At 37.4% G+C, this 18,259-nt stretch overlaps 2 protein-coding genes across 5 annotated transcripts in view; one reads left to right on the plus strand and one right to left on the minus strand.

The window, feature by feature from the left end:
* Positions 1-18,259, minus strand: part of OTUD7B (OTU deubiquitinase 7B) — a 153,490-nt gene that overhangs the window by 115,289 nt on the left and 19,942 nt on the right. The window lies entirely within an intron of this gene.
* VPS45 (vacuolar protein sorting 45 homolog) overlaps positions 1-18,259 on the plus strand; it is a 71,727-nt gene that overhangs the window by 5,897 nt on the left and 47,571 nt on the right. For all 4 annotated transcript variants that reach the window (XR_011253912.1, XR_011253910.1, XM_069573991.1 and 1 more), the window contains exons 4-10: positions 1,519-1,598; positions 2,653-2,721; positions 2,843-2,980; positions 3,419-3,529; positions 6,542-6,676; positions 7,107-7,220; positions 7,620-7,787. Coding sequence is in view for 2 of the 4 variants with exons in the window: in XM_069573991.1 (XP_069430092.1) it covers positions 1,519-1,598; positions 2,653-2,721; positions 2,843-2,980; positions 3,419-3,529; positions 6,542-6,676; positions 7,107-7,220; positions 7,620-7,787 (815 nt within the window). In the remaining 2 variants the exon portion in view is untranslated. The remainder of the gene's footprint in view (positions 1-1,518; positions 1,599-2,652; positions 2,722-2,842; positions 2,981-3,418; positions 3,530-6,541; positions 6,677-7,106; positions 7,221-7,619; positions 7,788-18,259) is intronic.

An 18,259-nucleotide genomic window follows, 5' to 3' on the forward strand; every position in this document is an offset into this window, starting at 1 on the left:
ATAATGAGTAATAAATCTAGTATTTACTCTTCTGGTTCTCGAGATTGATTTAGGCTATGAATCTATGAAGTCGGAGAAAAAAATTATATATGTTAAAGTAGTTAGCACTAAGCCTAGGAAAAATAGACTGTTGAAAGGTCTTGGGTGGAGCAATTTCACAGTTTTATTTAGTTGAAATAAACTAAAATGAGTTTATATATAGTGATTTTATTCTTTATAGACTTTCAGCACAATTTATGTCAGCACTAAACTGGCCTTCTGCTTATGTCATTTTTTAATAATTTTATTTTTGTATATTCTTATGTGTAGTAAGTATCTTGTATTAGTATTAGTATCCCATCCTTTATTTTTAAAAAAACTTTATTGTGGAAGTTTTCAAATATATACAAAAGTAAACAAAATAGCCTAATAAATCCCGATGTACCCATCACCCAGTTTCTACAGTTACTGTACCACGACCAATCTTGTTTTAGCTGTACTGCTATCTACTCCCTCGTCAACATTATATTGAAGAAAATCTAACAGATTGTATGATTTCATCCATAAATATCTCCATGTGCAACTTTAAATGATAAGGACTCATTTTTTTAAAATACCATTAGCACATCCAGACAATGAAAAGTAATTCCTGTTTATGCAAGTATTCATTCAGTGCTCAAATTTCAAATTCTTTCATGCCTTTTTTTTCCTGCTCAGTTTGTTTGAGTTAGGATCATAGTTAGGTCCACACATTGCTATTGGAAGGTACACTGTTGAAATTTCTTTAATCTTCTATAGTTCCTCTCTCTCAATTCACCCCCACACAGTCTATTTATTGAAGAAACCACAAAACCACCTCCTTCTGTTATAGCCTGGATCTTGCTGATTACATCCACATGGAATAGTTTAACATGTTCTTTGCAATTTAAAGAACTATCCTTCAGTTCCTATAAATTGGTACTTAATTAAATTCAGATTTGATTTCTTTTTGACAAGAATGTTTCATCAGCAGTGTTGTGTGCTTCCGTTGACTGTCTTACTGTGACACTAGCAAAGGTTAATGCTCAATATTTAGTTCCATCCATTGATTCATTAGGAGTTGGAAAAAAAAATGGTGTTTTAATTTAATTGTTATCATTCCTGCTTTGCCTTTTAGCTGGAAAATTGCTGTAAAGAATTTCCCCTCATCTATTAATACTATTTGGTTATCTGACAGTACAGTTAGGATATAAAAGGACAAATACTTATTTTTTTCTAAGTATTCAATCTTTTCAATATAATGATTTGGTTCCCTGGCATCTTCCAATGCCTATAATGATAGTTCCTTTTTTTTTAGTATTATGAATTTACAGATTTAAACATATTTGTGTTATTCATTCCAATGTGAAGGTGTTTGACTTATACCACAATGTAAAGTATAGTACCACATATACTAAACTTCACTTAGTCAGTTAGACTTTAACTGTCAAGCCCCTTTATGTCTAATTGTAACAAAAATTATCTCCTCTGAGTAAACCACAACTTACATGTCTGTTTCAGATTTCAGTAATGTGATAAGCAAGAGTGATGTAAAGTCATTAGCTGAAGCTGATGAACAGGAAGTTGTGGCTGAGGTTCAGGTAAATATATTGTTCCTCCAACACATCTCTTTTATTGGCCCTTTCTAAAGATTTGAGTCTATAAATAAGGAAAGTGCTATCTCTTAAGAAAGGAGGCTGTTGATTGGACACAATAAATGTGCATTGCATCACACTCTACTCATATATATATATAGGAAGTTTGGAAGAGGTATCAAATTGAATGGGAATAGAATTAAAGAAGTTAGTGGGAATAAGGAGATTGGAATGGTACTGGATTGGGAGGGAGGGTTTCACAGTGTTGAAGTCAGAGGCAGTTATGTTTTATAAAGGTAGTCTTATGAGCTATGCTATAAGAATGTTCATCTGCACAGTTATAGTTTATGTCTGATTGGAAGAGAGTAGGAGGTAAAGGATGAATGAGGTTTGTTAAAGTTCTGTTGGTGATTATCTTGCTTTGGGAATAAGCAGATTGGTCATTAGGTTAAAACTTGGAAACTCTTCAATATTCTCCATGCTATGAAATACTTCGCATTAGAACATTTCGTGTTACCTTTTCCTTCTTAAACCCTGTAGTGTTCTTGAACACATTTATCACAAATGTTTTAAACACATTTATCACCTCAGTGAAGAATATCATCCTCAGGGGAACAGATAAGCAAGTTTGGATTTTTAGAAAGATGTGCTAGGTGATAAATGAATGAAAAAGAAGACCTATGTTAAATCACATTCTCCCTCATGAGAATACACTGGACAGCAATGTTCTTACTCATCTGAGTGTAACACTGTATATCTTTAGCAGTGTTTTATTTTTACTAATTGAAAATTCTCCTTAAATATGATATGTATACTTACACAACTTTTGTTTTTTGATTGGGTTTTTTTTAAGATGTATTTTTGCTTCTGTTCTATAATTGTCTTATTAATTCCCTCACATTGACTATTGTTACTCAGTTGTTAATTGATCAATTTTTTTATACCTGTATTTCCTCCAGTTTGATTGTATCACACAGTATTATATCACATATGAATATTATTGCATGATACAGTTAGGAGTTTGTGGAATAACTGACTGATCTTGGTGCTTTGTTTGTAGGAATTTTATGGTGATTACATTGCTGTGAATCCACATTTGTTTTCCCTCAATATTTTGGGTTGCTGCCAGGTATGGAAAGAAGGAAGGTTTTTGTTTGTTTATTTATCAGATGGAAGTTAATTCAGTAAGTAATTGGACTTGTAAGAAAAAATTCAAGTATGTTCTATGAATGTATGTTTTTAACAAAAAGGGTCGAAATTGGGATCCTGTCCAACTATCCAGAACAACTCAAGGACTGACAGCTCTCCTTTTATCTCTGAAGAAATGTCCAATGATTCGTTATCAGCTTTCATCAGAAGCAGCAAAGAGACTTGCGGAATGTGTTAAGGTATGGCATTCTGTATCCCCAGTTCCAAAACATCAAGACCATTCATTTCCTTATCATATTTCCGAAACTAAAGGAATATTTTATCTGAAACCAAGGAGATGATATGTTAGGTTTATTGGCAAAGAGGTAGGAATTATATTTTAAGACCTAAGGCAACAAATTAGAACTCAGATTCTTAGGTTTAACTCAGGAAACATTTGCAAGCTACTTAACTTCTTTTGATCCGGTTAAACCACTTGTAAAATAAGAGTTTCAAATCCTAACTCCTTAAACAGAATGCTACTAAAATTTTGTCAAGCTTTTGAATCCTTTTATGGAAGGCCTGTGAAAGTGCAAAAAAACTATTGTAAATGTGGTTTTTATGTATTAATTTTCTATTTATGTCATCTCTATCTGCTACCAATTGGTTGACCAAACGTCTTTCTCTCTTACCCACAGCAAGTGATAACTAAAGAATATGAACTGTTTGAATTCCGGCGGACTGAGGTCCCTCCACTGCTACTTATTTTAGATCGCTGTGATGATGCCATCACCCCATTGCTAAACCAGGTGCAGAGCCCTTTGTTAGCACAATGGAAGGATGATTTCAAGTGATATTCATCAAAATGCAGATGTGGCAATGAACATGGTCCATTTATTTGCCTCCTTATTTTCAGCTATTCTTGTTTTTGCCTTGTATTTCCTAGTATTCTGGTATCAGCGGTCTAGCCACAGTCATCTTCAACTCTTGCTTCTGCCTCATCCTTCCTGTCTCTTTCTGCCACCATTCCTAATTAAGGCAACTTCTAGGTTCTCTGGGGTTTCCATGGTGGCTTAGCAGTGAAAAATCTGCCTGCAGTGCAGGAGACACAGGAGACATGGGTTCAATCCCTGGGTTGGAAAGATGCCTAGAGGAGGGTATGGCAGCCCACTCCAGTATTCTTGCCTGGAGACTCCCATGGACAAAGGAGCAAGGGTCACAAAGAGTCATACACAACTAAAGCAAGTGACCACACATGCACGCTAGCTTCTAAAGCAAGTGACCACACATGCACGCTAGCTTCCGTAGATTCTACTTTTCCAGTGTCTATCTGTTCTTTCCCATTCATGTTGCCATTACCTTGGTGTAACTAATCTCTTACAGCAGTAGTCCCCAGCCTTTTTGCCACCAGGGACAGGTTTCATGGAAGACAGTTTCTCCACTGACAGGGCTCAGGGGGAGGGCAGCCAGAGGGGTGGTGTTCTGGCCTTGTATGGTGGTGTTCAGGTAATGCGATCTGTGGGGAGTAGCAGATGAAGCTTGGCTACACTCGCTCACCCAAGGCTCACCTCCCGCTGTGCAGTCTGGTTCCTAACAGGCCAAGGACCACTACCAGTCTGCAGCCCAGGGGTTGGAGACCCCTGTGTTATAGGAATTCTGAAATAGTCATCTGCTTGATTTCCCACTTTTAATTGCTTTCCACTATAATGTATCTCACAGATACAATGTTATTAAATTACTTTTACAAAAGCTCACAACTCCTAACCTATTACTCCTGACTTAAAAATTTTCCCTGTTTCCCATTTGCCTGCTGGATTAAATACAGACTGCTAAACTTGACCACCATGATCCTTCATAATGTGGGCTCAACCTTATAGAAAACCTGCAGCTCACTCCTGTGTAGATGTGAAGTCGCTCAGTCGTGCCTGACTCTTTGTGACCCCATGGACAGTAGCCTGCACCAAGCTCCTCCGTTCATGGGATTTTCCAGGCAAGAGTACTGGAGTGGGTTGCCATTGCTTTCTCTGGGGAATCTTCCCGAGCCAAGGATCGAACCCAGGTCTCCCGCATTGTAGACAGACGCTTTACCGTCTGAGCTACCATATGCCTCATTATTCTCTGCCATCATTTTATTCATGTTGTGACCTCGATCTGAACTCTGGAATGTTTGGAATACATTCTCTTCCCATCTTCACCTCTTAAAATTCTTATTTTTTAAAACCACTTGAAACATCTCCTTGAAGCTTTTACTCTTGTCAGATATGATTTTTTTTTCCTTCAAATTACTGTAGAACTTTTTCTCTCACGTCTCACACTGCACTTTCTATGTCGTACCTTTGTTTTCACATTCTCCTAGGTTATACATCCCTTCAAGGCAGACTATGTCTTACTAATTAATGCTTGTTCTGTGAATTCAAGTGCAATGCCTTACAGTTTGTAGATGCTTTATTAATAGTGACTTTAAATTTGTAGGAAAAGGCACAGTCTATATTTCAGTTCCATCTCAGCTTATACTAATGTTAATGCTAGGGGAAATCTGTGGCTGTGGAGTACAACTCCTCTATGATAAGATAGCCTTATATTCTTAAAATTCAAAGTAATATAACTTTACATATTTTATATACTCTTAGTAATAATTTAAAAAATTTGACAGTGTAAAAAAGTAGAAAGAAAAATAGTTGCCTTTAATTCTGTTTCCCCAAAGAAAAGCAATCATTCACTCAACAAATTTCACTGAGGACCTGTTAGGTACCAGGTACTGTATTAAGTACAGGAGATAAAAGGTTAAAAGATACAGTCTCTGTTCTCAAAGAGTTCATGATCCAGTGAAGAGAAAGTAAACAGATTGTTTTAATTATGAAGTATGTGCTAATGGCAAAAGCATGCACAGGATGCTGTGTATGGAAGCATAAAACATTTTGTTGTACTTATTTTAAATGCTATAATGAAACTTGTTTTTTCAAGGATTCACTTGGCAAATATTTTAGGAAATAAAGTGCCTTCTTTTATAAGTCTTAAGTTATTATAACAAATCTAGATTATTTACATATGTATACACTTACACATATATAAATATTTAGTTGTAGACTCTAGGTTTAGGGGGTAATTTGCTGGAAAATACTTAGTTTTCTCTAATGGGCCTATGACTACAAGTAACCTATTCTCCATAAAAGGTGAGAAGGCAAATTTTGGGGTTTCTCCTTTTCAGTTTTACCAGATAAGTTCACATTTTGTAAAACTGGAAACCAGTCCTTCTTCACAATGCCTATTAAGTAAAAATATAAAATAAAATGGATTCACAGGCAACTTCCTGAATATGCACGTTTTGATCAACTTACAGGGTTTTTTCTGATAATATTAGTGTTCCCAGGATAAATATAGCACTACTCAGATCTGCAAGAACACACTTCTCATGCTGCAGAAAAACCACAGAAGCATACAGGAAATGGTACAGCTTGTAACTGCAGTACCAATATAGCCCTATCTGTGAAGCCAAAAATATACTCTTAATTCACAGGCAAAAATTGGAGCTAATGATAGATCTAATTTGTTTTCTTTCTATCAGGAATATTAATCTGGCTGCCCTTCTTCCAAAAGTGTGAAATCTAAAAGTATTTTGACTTTTGGATGTTTAACCAATTAAAATGAGAATCTTAATGCTTAGTATGGCACAAAATATTAATAAAATTTGAGCTAAATAGAGAACTTCCATGTAAAAAAAACTAGTTTACTAAGACTATTATCAGGTTTTGTTTTCCTGCCAATTAATACTTCCACATTTTGTCAGTTACCAATTTTTTTTGTCATTATTCTTTATTTAGTGGACATACCAGGCCATGGTCCATGAACTACTGGGTATAAACAACAATCGGATTGATCTTTCCAGAGTGCCAGGAATCAGTAAAGATTTGAGAGAGGTGGTCCTATCTGCTGAAAATGATGAGTTCTATGCTAACGTAAGTGATTTAAAGTTCCTTTTAATTGTTTCTATGTGAGGTTAATCCTGATTTGTTAGAATGGGAGCAGGTGTGGGATTTCGTGTGGGAGGATTCGAGAGGCATCCTGAAGATAAACTGCATCTCAAGGGAGGACAGAGACTTTTTTCTAACCCTTTAACAATACTTTTTTCTTAGTAATCATGTACTTAGTTTTGTACTTTAAAAATTAGAACCTAATTTATTTACTGCCCTCCTGTCCGTAGCTCTTTGTGAGATTAGTAGTGGTATTCATCACCAGTGTCCTGGCTAATATCCAGATTTGGTAATTACAATGAAATTTTCTTGCCCTTCAATTCTAACTGTATTCATTGTTCTTTTTCACTCCTTTTAAATGGTCTGAAAGTCAGCCTAGTGGCTAGAACTGTGTGTGCAACTTCCTTTTTCACAGAATATGTACCTGAACTTTGCTGAGATCGGCAGCAACATAAAGAATCTCATGGAAGACTTTCAGAAGAAGAAACCAAAAGAACAGCAAAAACTAGAATCCATAGCAGACATGAAGGTAAATTGAACATGTACATGGATGACTAACATGCAAGACTTTGGAACTATTCATGTAAGCAACATTTCTGGAATATTCTGGGTCTGATTTCTGCCTTGACTCCTTTTGTTTGGTTCAAGATTATTTTCTGTTTCTCTTTAGGAAACAATATAGTGAAAACTTCATAGTAAGCCATGAACTTCTTTCCATTCTTCAGTCATATTTGAACTATTTAATGACTTAGTCTCCTGACATATACCAGTCCTTCTCTTCTTAAGTATAACAAAATGCTGTGTGATTGCAAGTTTTAGATGCCTTAGTCTAGGCAGAAGAATAATCCCTTCCTTTTTTTTCTCTTCTTCATACATGCCTGTCCTCAAGAAATAACAGAAGCCCCAATTGATGTTTTTCTCATGGCAGGCCTTTGTTGAGAATTACCCACAGTTCAAGAAGATGTCTGGGACTGTGTCAAAGCATGTGACAGTGGTTGGAGAACTGTCTCGGTTGGTCAGTGAGCGGAATCTGCTGGAGGTTTCAGAGGTTGAACAAGAACTGGCCTGTCAAAACGACCATTCTAGTGCTCTCCAGGTATCTGTTCAGTCCAATTTGATGAGCACTTACTGTAGTAAGCCACTGTGGCAAGCAGAGCAGGCGATACGAAGGCAAGTAATCCTTCTTAACCAACATGGAATTTACAGTCTAACAAGGAATTGAGACAGGAACACAAATTAGTAACATTTAAGATAGATGGGCTTCCCTGGTGGCTCAGATGGTAAAGAGTCTGCCTGCACTCCAGGAGACCCAGGTTCTATCGTTGGGTGGGGAAGATATCCCTTGGAGAAGGAAATGGCAACCCACTCCACTATTCTTGCCTGGAGAATCCGTGGACAGAGGAATCTGGTGGGTTACAGTCCATGGGGTTCCAAAGAGTTGGACACGACTGAGTGACTAACACACACACAAGACAGATAGGTAATAAGAGGCACAGGAGAAGAAAAAACGTACAATCCCTAAGGGTTCAGGCAATTAACTGAGTGTTTAGGAGGGCAACCCAGTCAACTAGAAAGAATGCTAGACTAAAATCAGAAGATCTAAATTTTAGTGTTTGATTTGCCACTTTGGGACCTGGCTTTGGGACCTGGAGCTGTTGGCTTTATTTCTTAGCTATTTTCCTTATTTGTCAAATAGGTATAATAATATGTATCTGGCGGGATTGTTAGGAAGATTTAAAGATACAATATCTATTAAAATGCTGGCGTCACTGACTCGATAGACATGAGTTTGAGGAAGCTTTGGGAGTTAATGATGGACAAGGAAGCCTGGCGTGCTGCAGTCCATAGGGTCACAAAGAGTTGGACACGACTGAGCAACTGAACTGAAATTTATAATATTGAGCATCTGCTTTTTATTCCACAAACATGTGAATTCTTACTCCATGTACATAGTACAATGAGTATCTAGAGGAACAAAAATAAATAAAATACCATCTTTTTCTTCAAAGAGTTCACATATTAGTAAGGGAGAAAGAAATTTAAACCAGGAGTTATAACATATGCAATAAGTGCTATACTAGAGGTATTACAAAGGGATATGGAAATACAGAGGAAGGACGGCTATTTTCCTTAAGGATGTAGCTTCTTAGAGAAGATGATATTACTTTTCAAGAAAATAAATTCTCAGCAGAGAGAATGCAGACATGGCAATGTTAAGAAAAAAAAAAAGCCAAGGGAAGAGAGACTAACTCAGTGTAGCTAGTGCTGGGTACAAGATGAGGCATGGTCTTAGATAAGCCAGAAGGACAGATTGAGGCCTGGTTATGGCCATTTAAAGGAGATTGGGCTTTAATCTTAAAATGATAGGAGCTATCAGAGGATTTTAGCAGAAAAGTAACATAATCAGACAATTAGGCAGCATTTCAAGTTAATATTTAAGTCAGAGTTGTGTTATTGACCATAGTAAGATTTGAGGTTATTAGGAACAGTTTCTTAGAGAAGGTGATATTTAGATGGACTGTAAATAATGAATAGAATCTGGAGGAGTATTTCAGCAAAGCAAAGATGTAGAAGTATGCAGAAAAATAATAAACAGCATGACCTGTTGAGAGTGGGTGTGAAGAGAAATAGGAGATAAAATTGAATTGGTAAACAGGAGCTAGTTTATGAAGACGCTTCTCAGAGGAATTTGTATTTGCTGAGATAGGCAAAGAGATCCAGCATAGAGTTTTATGTAGAAGTTGATATGATGAAAGTAGTATTTTAGGAAATTTAATAAGTTTGCTTTGGAGGTGAAATAATTAAAACCAGGGAGGCTAAAAAAACTCTTCATAGTAGTAAAAATGTGCAGAAGGATAAATATGAAAGACAATATCAAAGGGAGAAAATAATTTAGGGACAGATTGGCTATAAGGAAAACAAGAGAGAACAAATCAGAGATAATTCCAAAGTTCCTGAGGCGTGACAAAATGTGGTATCACCGACAGTAAGTAACTTGGGAATGAGAGTCCTTTGGGAAATGGCTGTTTGTAAGCCATTTATTATAAGAAGCACATTTCCTTATTAATAAGACCCTATATTCTAAATCCTGGTCTCTTCCTCTCCTGCAATTCTTTGTAAAATAAAGCCAGCATGGTATAATGGAAGCAACACAGGGTTTGCAGCCAGACTGTCTTGGCTTATATCCTGTCTCTATGTATCAACATTTCTTTGGGAAGATTCCTTATTTTGCTCAAGCCTATCGTAAAGTTTGATAATGATTTCAAACTTTTAGGTTGTTATCAGGATTCAGTGAGATGTAAAATGCTTCCCATATGATAGGTGCTTTGTAAAGGTTAGTTGCTTTCCTCTTAGCATAATTTTTGGTTTGGTTTTGTTTTTGGCTGCCTTGAGCTTCACTGGTAGCTCAGATGGTAAAGAATACACCTGCAGTGCAGGAGACCTCAGTTTGATCCCTGGGTCGGGAAAATCCCCTGGAGGTGGTCATGGCAACCCACTCCAGTATTCTGGCCTGGAGAATTCCATGGACAGAGGAGCCTGGCAGGCTGCAGTCCTTGGGGTCGCAAAGAGTCGGACATGACTGAGCGACTAAGCACAGCCACAGCCTTGGGTCACAGTTGTGGCACTCGGGGTCTTTCCTTGGTGCGGGGGCTCTCTAGTTGTGGCGCATGGGCTTAGTTGCTCCACAGTGTGTGAGATCTTAGTTCACCAGCCAGGGATCCAGCTGCCATCCCCTGCATTAGCAGGCAGATTCTTAACCATTGAACCAACAGGGAAGTCCTTAAGCATAGTTTTTTAAAGATATGATACAATTGAAAGAAATAAATTCACCCACCTGTGGTTGCTTTAGTTATATATACCAAAGTCTACTGTGATTTATAGTTGCTGATTTTTACTTTTTAAAAATCTTTATCAAGATTTCCTCTTGGTAAACATTATTTTTAAAATCATAAAGATGCTATTTGCTTTATATTTATGAAAAGTACTTCTGACAGCAGTTCTAATTTTATTTCTGTATTCTTAAATCTTCACAAGGAACTTTTAGGGTGACTATTATTTTTAGTTGTATTAAAGTCTAATTAGTTTTTAATCAATATTTGTTGAACTATAGTTGATTTACAATGTTGTGTTAATTTCTGCTGTATAGGAAAGTGATTTCGGTTTTATATATATATACTTTTTTATAGTCTTTTCCATTATGGTTTATCATAAGTTTTAATTCTTAAATAGATAATATAAGTATTCGATGAAAGAGATAAATAGTACAAACTGAATCTATTCGTAGTTTCACTTGCATCCTTACTGTTATTCTGTGTATGTGCAAGCCGATTTGAGTGTGTATATTTCCTTCTCCTTTTTTAAAATTCAGATGATACCATATCATACACATAGTTCTGCATTTTGCTTTTTCACTTACTTTTATGTCTCAGAGACTGTTCCAGACTAGAACCCAAACACTCATTCTGTTAAATCACTAAAAAGTATTCCTTTGTAAAGATACTTCATAATCTAGTTCACTTCACCAACTTTCTTTAAACAACACTGCTAATAACAATTTAGAGTTGGTCTGTGGGCCTAATTGAAGTATTCCTATGGAAAACTTTTTATTTTTCTCAATAAAATGAATTTTGTTCTCTTATGAAATAAAAACAGAATTGTGTCCTGTAACTAAATTTAAATTTCCTTATGTTTCTTTATCATTTTAGCTTTCCCTTTAAAACAATAGAACCAAACTTAATCACTAGCCAATTTTAGTATCTTTATTTGTATCTCACCATATGGAAAGCATTTAGAAATGGCTACTATAATTCCTTTGCCTGAAATCTTATTTTTTGTTCATTTTAAAAGAAAAATAGGCACTTTAAAATATGAATTCCATTTGTGATCCACTTTGCCAGTACAGCATACAGGGTTCCCCAACCAGGGATCAAACCCGTGCCCTTTGCATTGAGAGCCCAGAGTCTCAACCACTGGACTGCCAAGAAATCCCTATATTTTTAAAAATTATCTTTTGAAGATTTTCTTGCCCATGGTATTAGGGTTTTACAGTGAGCAGTTGATTTCGACTCCACCACCATAAAGGATTTCTTTGGCAACATGATGTAAATAGTTAATAAAGAGAACTTTTGTTTAATAATGAGTAGATGCCAAGGGCTTGACCCCTAGATGGGATACAGCATTCCTTGGCTTGACCTCAGATGATAATAACGTCATGAAGCAATGAATTGATTTTTGAGTAGAGATGAGGTTTGCTTTATTGAATAATGACTATATCGTGGTGAGGAAAGAAAAGCTCACATATTGCTAAAAATTAACCTAAAAATTGCTGCCACTTCTAACCAGTTATCCAGTTTGATTCAGAAGAATTTCATTAGAACCAAACTGCAGTGTACTGTCATTGAAACATATGCATAGCCTTGGAAAAGACTGATTAGTAAGGAAGATTTTTTTTCATACCATAAAGGAAAAATCTTCAGAAAATAAACAGTTCCCCTCCCCGCTCTGTGTGGTTGTGTTGTCATATCACAACTTTTCATTTGAAAGAAGAATCTAGTCTATTTTATAGTCTTCTTTCCTGACCTTGGGTTCAGTTCAGTTTAGTCGCTCAGTCGTGTCCGACTCTTTGCGAGCCCATGAATCGCAGCACGCCAGGCCTCCCTGTCCATCGCCAACTCCCAGAGTTCACCCAAACTTATGTCCATTGTGTCGGTGATACCATCCAGCCATCTCATCCTCTGTCGTCCCCTTCTCCTCCTGCCCCTAGTCCCTCCCAGCATCAGAGTCTTTTCCAATGAGTCAACTCTTCGCGTGAGGTGGTCAAAGTATTGGAGTTTCAGCTTCAGCATCAGTCCTTCCAATGAACACCCAGGACTGATCTCCTTTAGGATGGACTGGTTGGATCTCCTTGCAGTCCAAGGGGCTCTCAAGAGTCTTCTCCAACACCACAGTTCAAAAGCATAAATTCTTCGGCGCTTGGCCTTCTTCACAGTCCAACTCTCACATCCATCCGTGACCACTGGAAAAACAATAGCCTTGACTAGACGGACCTTTGTTAGCAAAGTAATGTCTCTGCTTTTGAATATGCTGGCTAGGTTGGTCATAACTTTCCTTCCAAGGAGTAAGCATCTTTTAATTTCATGGCTGCAATCACCATCTGCAGTGATTTTGGAGCCCCCCAAAACAAAGTCTGATACCATTTCCCCAACTATTTGCCATGAAGTGATGGGACCGGATGCCATGATCTTCGTTTTCTGAAGGTTGAGCTTTAAGCCAAGTTTTTCACTCTCCTCTTTCACTTTCATCAAGAGGCTTTTTAGTTCCTCTTCACTTTCTGCCATAAGGCTGGTGTCATCTGTATATCTGAGGTTATTGATATTTCTCCCGGCAATCTTGATTCCAGCTTATGTGTCTTCCAGTCCAGCGTTTCTCATGATGTACTCTGCATAGAAGTTAAATAAGCAGGATGCCAATATACAGCCTTGACGGACTCCTTTTCCTATTTGGAACCAGTCTGTTGTTCCATGTCCAGTTCTAACTGTTGCTTCCTGACCTGCATACAGATTTCTCAAGAGGCAGGTCAGGTGGTCTGGTATTCCCATCTCTCTCAGAATTTTCCACAGTTTATTGTAGTCTACACAGTCAAAGGCTTTGGCATAGTCAATAAAGCAGAAATAGATGTTTTTCTGGAACTCTTTTGCTTTTTCCATGATCCAGCAGATGTTGGCAATTTGATCTCTGGTTCCTCTGCCTTTTCTAAAACCAGCTTGAACATCTGGAAGTTCGTGGTTCATGTATTGCTGAAGCCTAGCTTGGAGAATTTTGAGCATTACTTTGCTAGCATGTGAGATGAGTGCAGTTGTGTGGTAGTTTGAGCATTCTTTGGCATTGCCTTTCTTTGGGATTGGAATGAAAATGGACCTTTTCCAGTCCTGTGGCCACTGCTGAGTTTTCCAAATTTGCTGGCATATTGAGTGCAGCACTTTCACAGCATCATCTTTCAGGATTTGAAATAGCTCCACTGGAATTCTATCACCTCCACTAGCTTTGTTTGTAGTGATGCTTTCTAAGGCCCCCTTGACTTCACATTCCTGGATATCTGGCTCTAGGTGAGTGATCACACCATCGTGATTATCTGGGTCATGAAGATCTTTTTTGTACAGTTCTGTGTATTCTTGCCACCTCTTCTTAATATCTTCTGCTTCTGTTAGGTCCATACCATTTCTGTCCTTTATCGAGCCCATCTTTGCATGAAATGTTCCCTTGGTATCTCTCATTTTCTTGAAGAGATCTCTAGTCTCCCATTCTGTTGTTTTCCTCTATTTCTTTGACCTTGGGTAAAAGATCTCAAATCATGCCTTTAATAACACTTAGGACAATAAATATTTGTCAGGGAAATGAAGGTAAAGAGTTCTGTTTGAAGCAGTATAGAATAGAATAGTGACTGTAAGGGCTTGGATCTTTGATGTCTTGGGTTTGAAAATGATTCTTAGCCACTCCAGTCTTAGACTTTTTGTTTGTAAAATGGGGCGAAATATCGGAACTTAGCTCAAAGATTTTTGTGAGGATCCAGTGAGCTAGTACATATAAAGCACTTAATATGGTACCTGGTGCTTATAACATTCAATGAATGTTAACTATCACTGTTTTCAGTATTATTATTTGATGGTGCATTCTCTTTTTTATGGCATCCAGGACATGTTTTTTAATTCACTTGTGATCTTGGAACTCTCTCATTTTAGAAAGGCTTTTTTGCTTCTCATTAGAATTGTAAGAAAATTGTTTGAGACACAAATTGAGGTGACAATTTTACTTTGACCAACTAAGATTAAAAATGATCCTGTCTCTCTAAACCATCATTTAACTAATGTTTCAGAAACAGTGTTGACCAGCAGAAGACCTACAACAAAGCTAAGTTTGACTAGTCATTAAGTAAAAGAAACCTGATATATTTTCCAGTTAGTGGAACTGGAACTGGATCTCGCCTATTTTCTATCATTTTTTTCTAGATAAGCTCTTTATAGTCCCATAACTGTTCTCTCAGACTGTTAGATTAGGCTCATTTTTAAAATCATATCAACATGCTGAAGACTTCTGCCAGTTTTATCTTGCTAATCTGTTGGCTTATAATGCTATTCACTGAGTGTTTTACTACAGTACTGTGATAGTTGATAACAAGGTATAGAGCTTGTTCTTTAGTTTAAATTAAAGCCAAAAAAGAAAAAAGAATTATCTTTGGTTGCAGACTTCCACTGTATTTTGTACAATAGTTTAAAATACAGGTTGTCATTGTCTTAGTCATTTAAGCCATGTCCAACTCTTTTGCAACCCCATGGACTGTAGCCCACCAGGCTCCTCTGTCCAAGGGATTTCTCAGGCAAGAGTACTGGAGTCAGTTTCCCATTTCGTTCTCCATAAAATATAGGTATGTCAATACAAATGTTTTTTTCTTGTGCTGCTTTAGCATAGTTTTAGTAGAAGAAAACAGAAAAGGAGTCAGCCCAAGATAAGAGAAGAATCTCTAAATATCAGAATTGTTTTTTAGTTAATGTCTTTTTGAATGAATGTTAGCTCCATTTTGAAACTTGACCTTCACAGATAGTGTTTTTGTGTTTCTTTTCCTTTTCCTACATTGCTGCTGCTGCTGCTAAGTCACTTCAGTTGTGTCCGATTCTGTGCGACCCCATAGACGGCAGCCCACTAGGCTGCTCCGTCCCTGGGATTCTCCAGGCAAGAACACTGGAGTGGGTTGCCATTTCCTTCTCCAATGCATGAAAGTGAAAAGTGAAAGAGAAGTCACTCAGTCGTGTCTGACTCTTAGCGACCCCATGGACTGCAGCCCACCAGGCTTCTCTGTCCATGGGATTTTCCAGGCAAGAGTACTGGAGTGGGGGTGCCATTGCCTTCTCCGTTCCTACATTGGGCCTACACTAATGTTAGAATCCAATGAAAGATTTCTGAATCCCATCTTCTTAAGTGGACAGCAGTTTTCTGTTTCACTCTTTACTCAGCTGTTGTTATTATGTAACAGTATACTTTTCTCTCTTGATTATCTCAAGGTTATGGGGAATTTAATAAGAAAAAAGATACCAAAAAGTCATTATATAATTCAGCCATATTTTCAACATATAAATACCTCCATGAAGCACATACCTCCTATGTAACTGAAGGCTCTCAGATTCTTTTTCTCCTCTTCCCTGGTTAAAACCCTGGAATCTCTGTATAATGTATGTCACTATCAGTCAAGTTGAGTCAAGTAGCCATGAGGGAAATAGTGCACAATTAAGTCAAAGGATAACACGGCATCCAGGCAGACAAAAAGGCCCTGCTTCTTCAAGGACTTACATAACTGAGAAAGAAGAAGAATTCAGCTGGTACCTACATGTGTCTTTTCATGAGGAACTAGGTGAGTTTAACTAGAACACTGACCTGAGCCATGGGTTGGGTCCTCAGGGCTCAAGAGAGAGCAGAGTAGTCTTGGACCAGATCTGGGCTATCAGATCACAAGGCCGCTCATCGAGGAAAAGCTAAGAGTCAAGCCACAGACTCTAAACACCAGTACCACATTTCAAGGAATAAAAGTGGATTTATTAATGAGAAACAGAGCCAGGAGTCAAGATTGAAGGGAAGGTAATTAGAAAGGGAGCAAATAGGAAGGGTATAAACTAATTGCTGCAAATAGTCTTTGTCACCATTCTGGTTTTTGTAGGTTTATAGTTACTTGAGTATCTCAGGTTTGCTTAGATATACAAAGACAGGTCAGGCTTCCCTGGTGGCTCAGTGGTAAAGAATCTGCCTGCCAATTCAGGAGGCATGGGTTCCATCCTTGGGTTGGAAAGATCCCCAGGAGAAGGAAATGGCAACCCACTCCAGTATTCTTTCCTGGGAAATCCCATGGACAGAGGACCTTGGAGGGCTGCAGTCCATGGGGTCACAAGAGTTGGACATGACTTAGCGACTAAACAACAAAGACAGCTCAGTCAGAAATTGAGTAGATTTAAGGTAAAAAGAGACTACAAGGGCAGAAAATGAAACATTGTGCTTATAAGAAAAGCAACCACAGAGACCTCAGATGGATGTTTTATGCCAAGTGACTGAGATACTTATGAAATGGTGTATTTTTACTTGATAAGGAATTTGTATCCTGAAATTTCTCCATATTATAATAGAAATTAGTGAAATGTGTGAATAGGCTATTCTAAATAGCCTGTATTTAGTCACTGCTCTATGGAAAAGTTACCACAAAAGGGAAAAGAAGTAAGGAAAGTTTGTGATTGCAGGGTTTAAATCTGTAGAAGAGAAATTTCTTCCTTTTTGATCCTATAAGGATGATGGTAGTGAGATGTTCAGCCAGAAAAGCAACAGTAGAAATCCTACTGAGAGAACTTTCTACTTGAAAGCTACCTAGGAGGCTCTGCATTTCATTATTGTCCCTCTTTTTAGTGTGAACAGTAGAGTTCTTAGACATTAGACATGGTTGTCATGAAGTAATAAAAAGATAATGTATTTAAAAGCATCTTGTAAGTTGCAGAGTACTATACAGATGTTAGTGGTTATGTCCTCGGAATCCAGTGCCCTCCGAAACTCTTAACTAGTCTTTCAACTCATTTCTTTCTCTGATTTCCATATCCCTATTAATAGCATCTCTTTCAGCCTCTCAAACTAATTCTGAAGCTTAGTTTTTAAGGCCTTTTGTAGAAATGAAGTCTTTTATGGTTCCTCAGTAACTAGACGAACATCTCTTTACTTTGTGTTCCCTTTCCCCCATTGCACTGATTTTCAGTTTTTGGTTTTTTCATACATATGTTTCTGTTACAATACCACATATGTGTTCCTGAAAAAACTTCATATTCTGCAAAGTCATGCACTAAAAATAAACAGCGGTTATGGGAAAATAGGGTTATAAGCAGATCACTTAAAATTTATGTAACTAAAAAGAAAAATCTATATAACTTTGTAATCAGAGCCCTAATAAAATAATAACAATCCTAATTAAAATGCTAGCACAGTTAAATTTCCACTGGCATTTGCACCTGGAGAAGGAAATGACAATCCACTCCAGTTTTCTTGCCTGGAAAACTCCATGAACAGAGGAGCCTGGTGGGCTACAGTCCGTGGGGTGGCAAAGAGTTAGACACGACGGCGACTAACACTTGCACCTAGAAATGCACTCAGACCATCCTTTGTGGTTTTACTCTGTGGCTCATGTCTTTTTCTTCAACAAATAAGGCCTCAAAAATATCTACTTCTCAGAGACTTGTGTCATCAAAATTAAAAGTACAATATGAGGATATCAGTCAGTTTGGGGTTATTGTTTTGTTTTTCTTTTTGACACAGATAAACATCTTTGCATTCTTTTCATTTTCATTTTCCCTTTCCCCATGTAGCTTAACATTGTGGAAAGTGCAGCAGTTCTTAAAGCTACAAAGCCAGTTACTTCTTAAAAAAACACTTCTGTTGAATTTTCATCTTTTTCCTTAACATATTGGTGAAAGATGTTCTTTAAAGAGGAAACTTGTCCCTGATCTTTTCTAAATATTAACTTGCTGAAAAATTACATACAAACCAATA

The sequence above is a fragment of the Ovis canadensis genome, chromosome 1, assembly GCF_042477335.2.
Source record: "Ovis canadensis isolate MfBH-ARS-UI-01 breed Bighorn chromosome 1, ARS-UI_OviCan_v2, whole genome shotgun sequence".
NCBI lineage: Eukaryota > Metazoa > Chordata > Mammalia > Artiodactyla > Bovidae > Ovis > Ovis canadensis.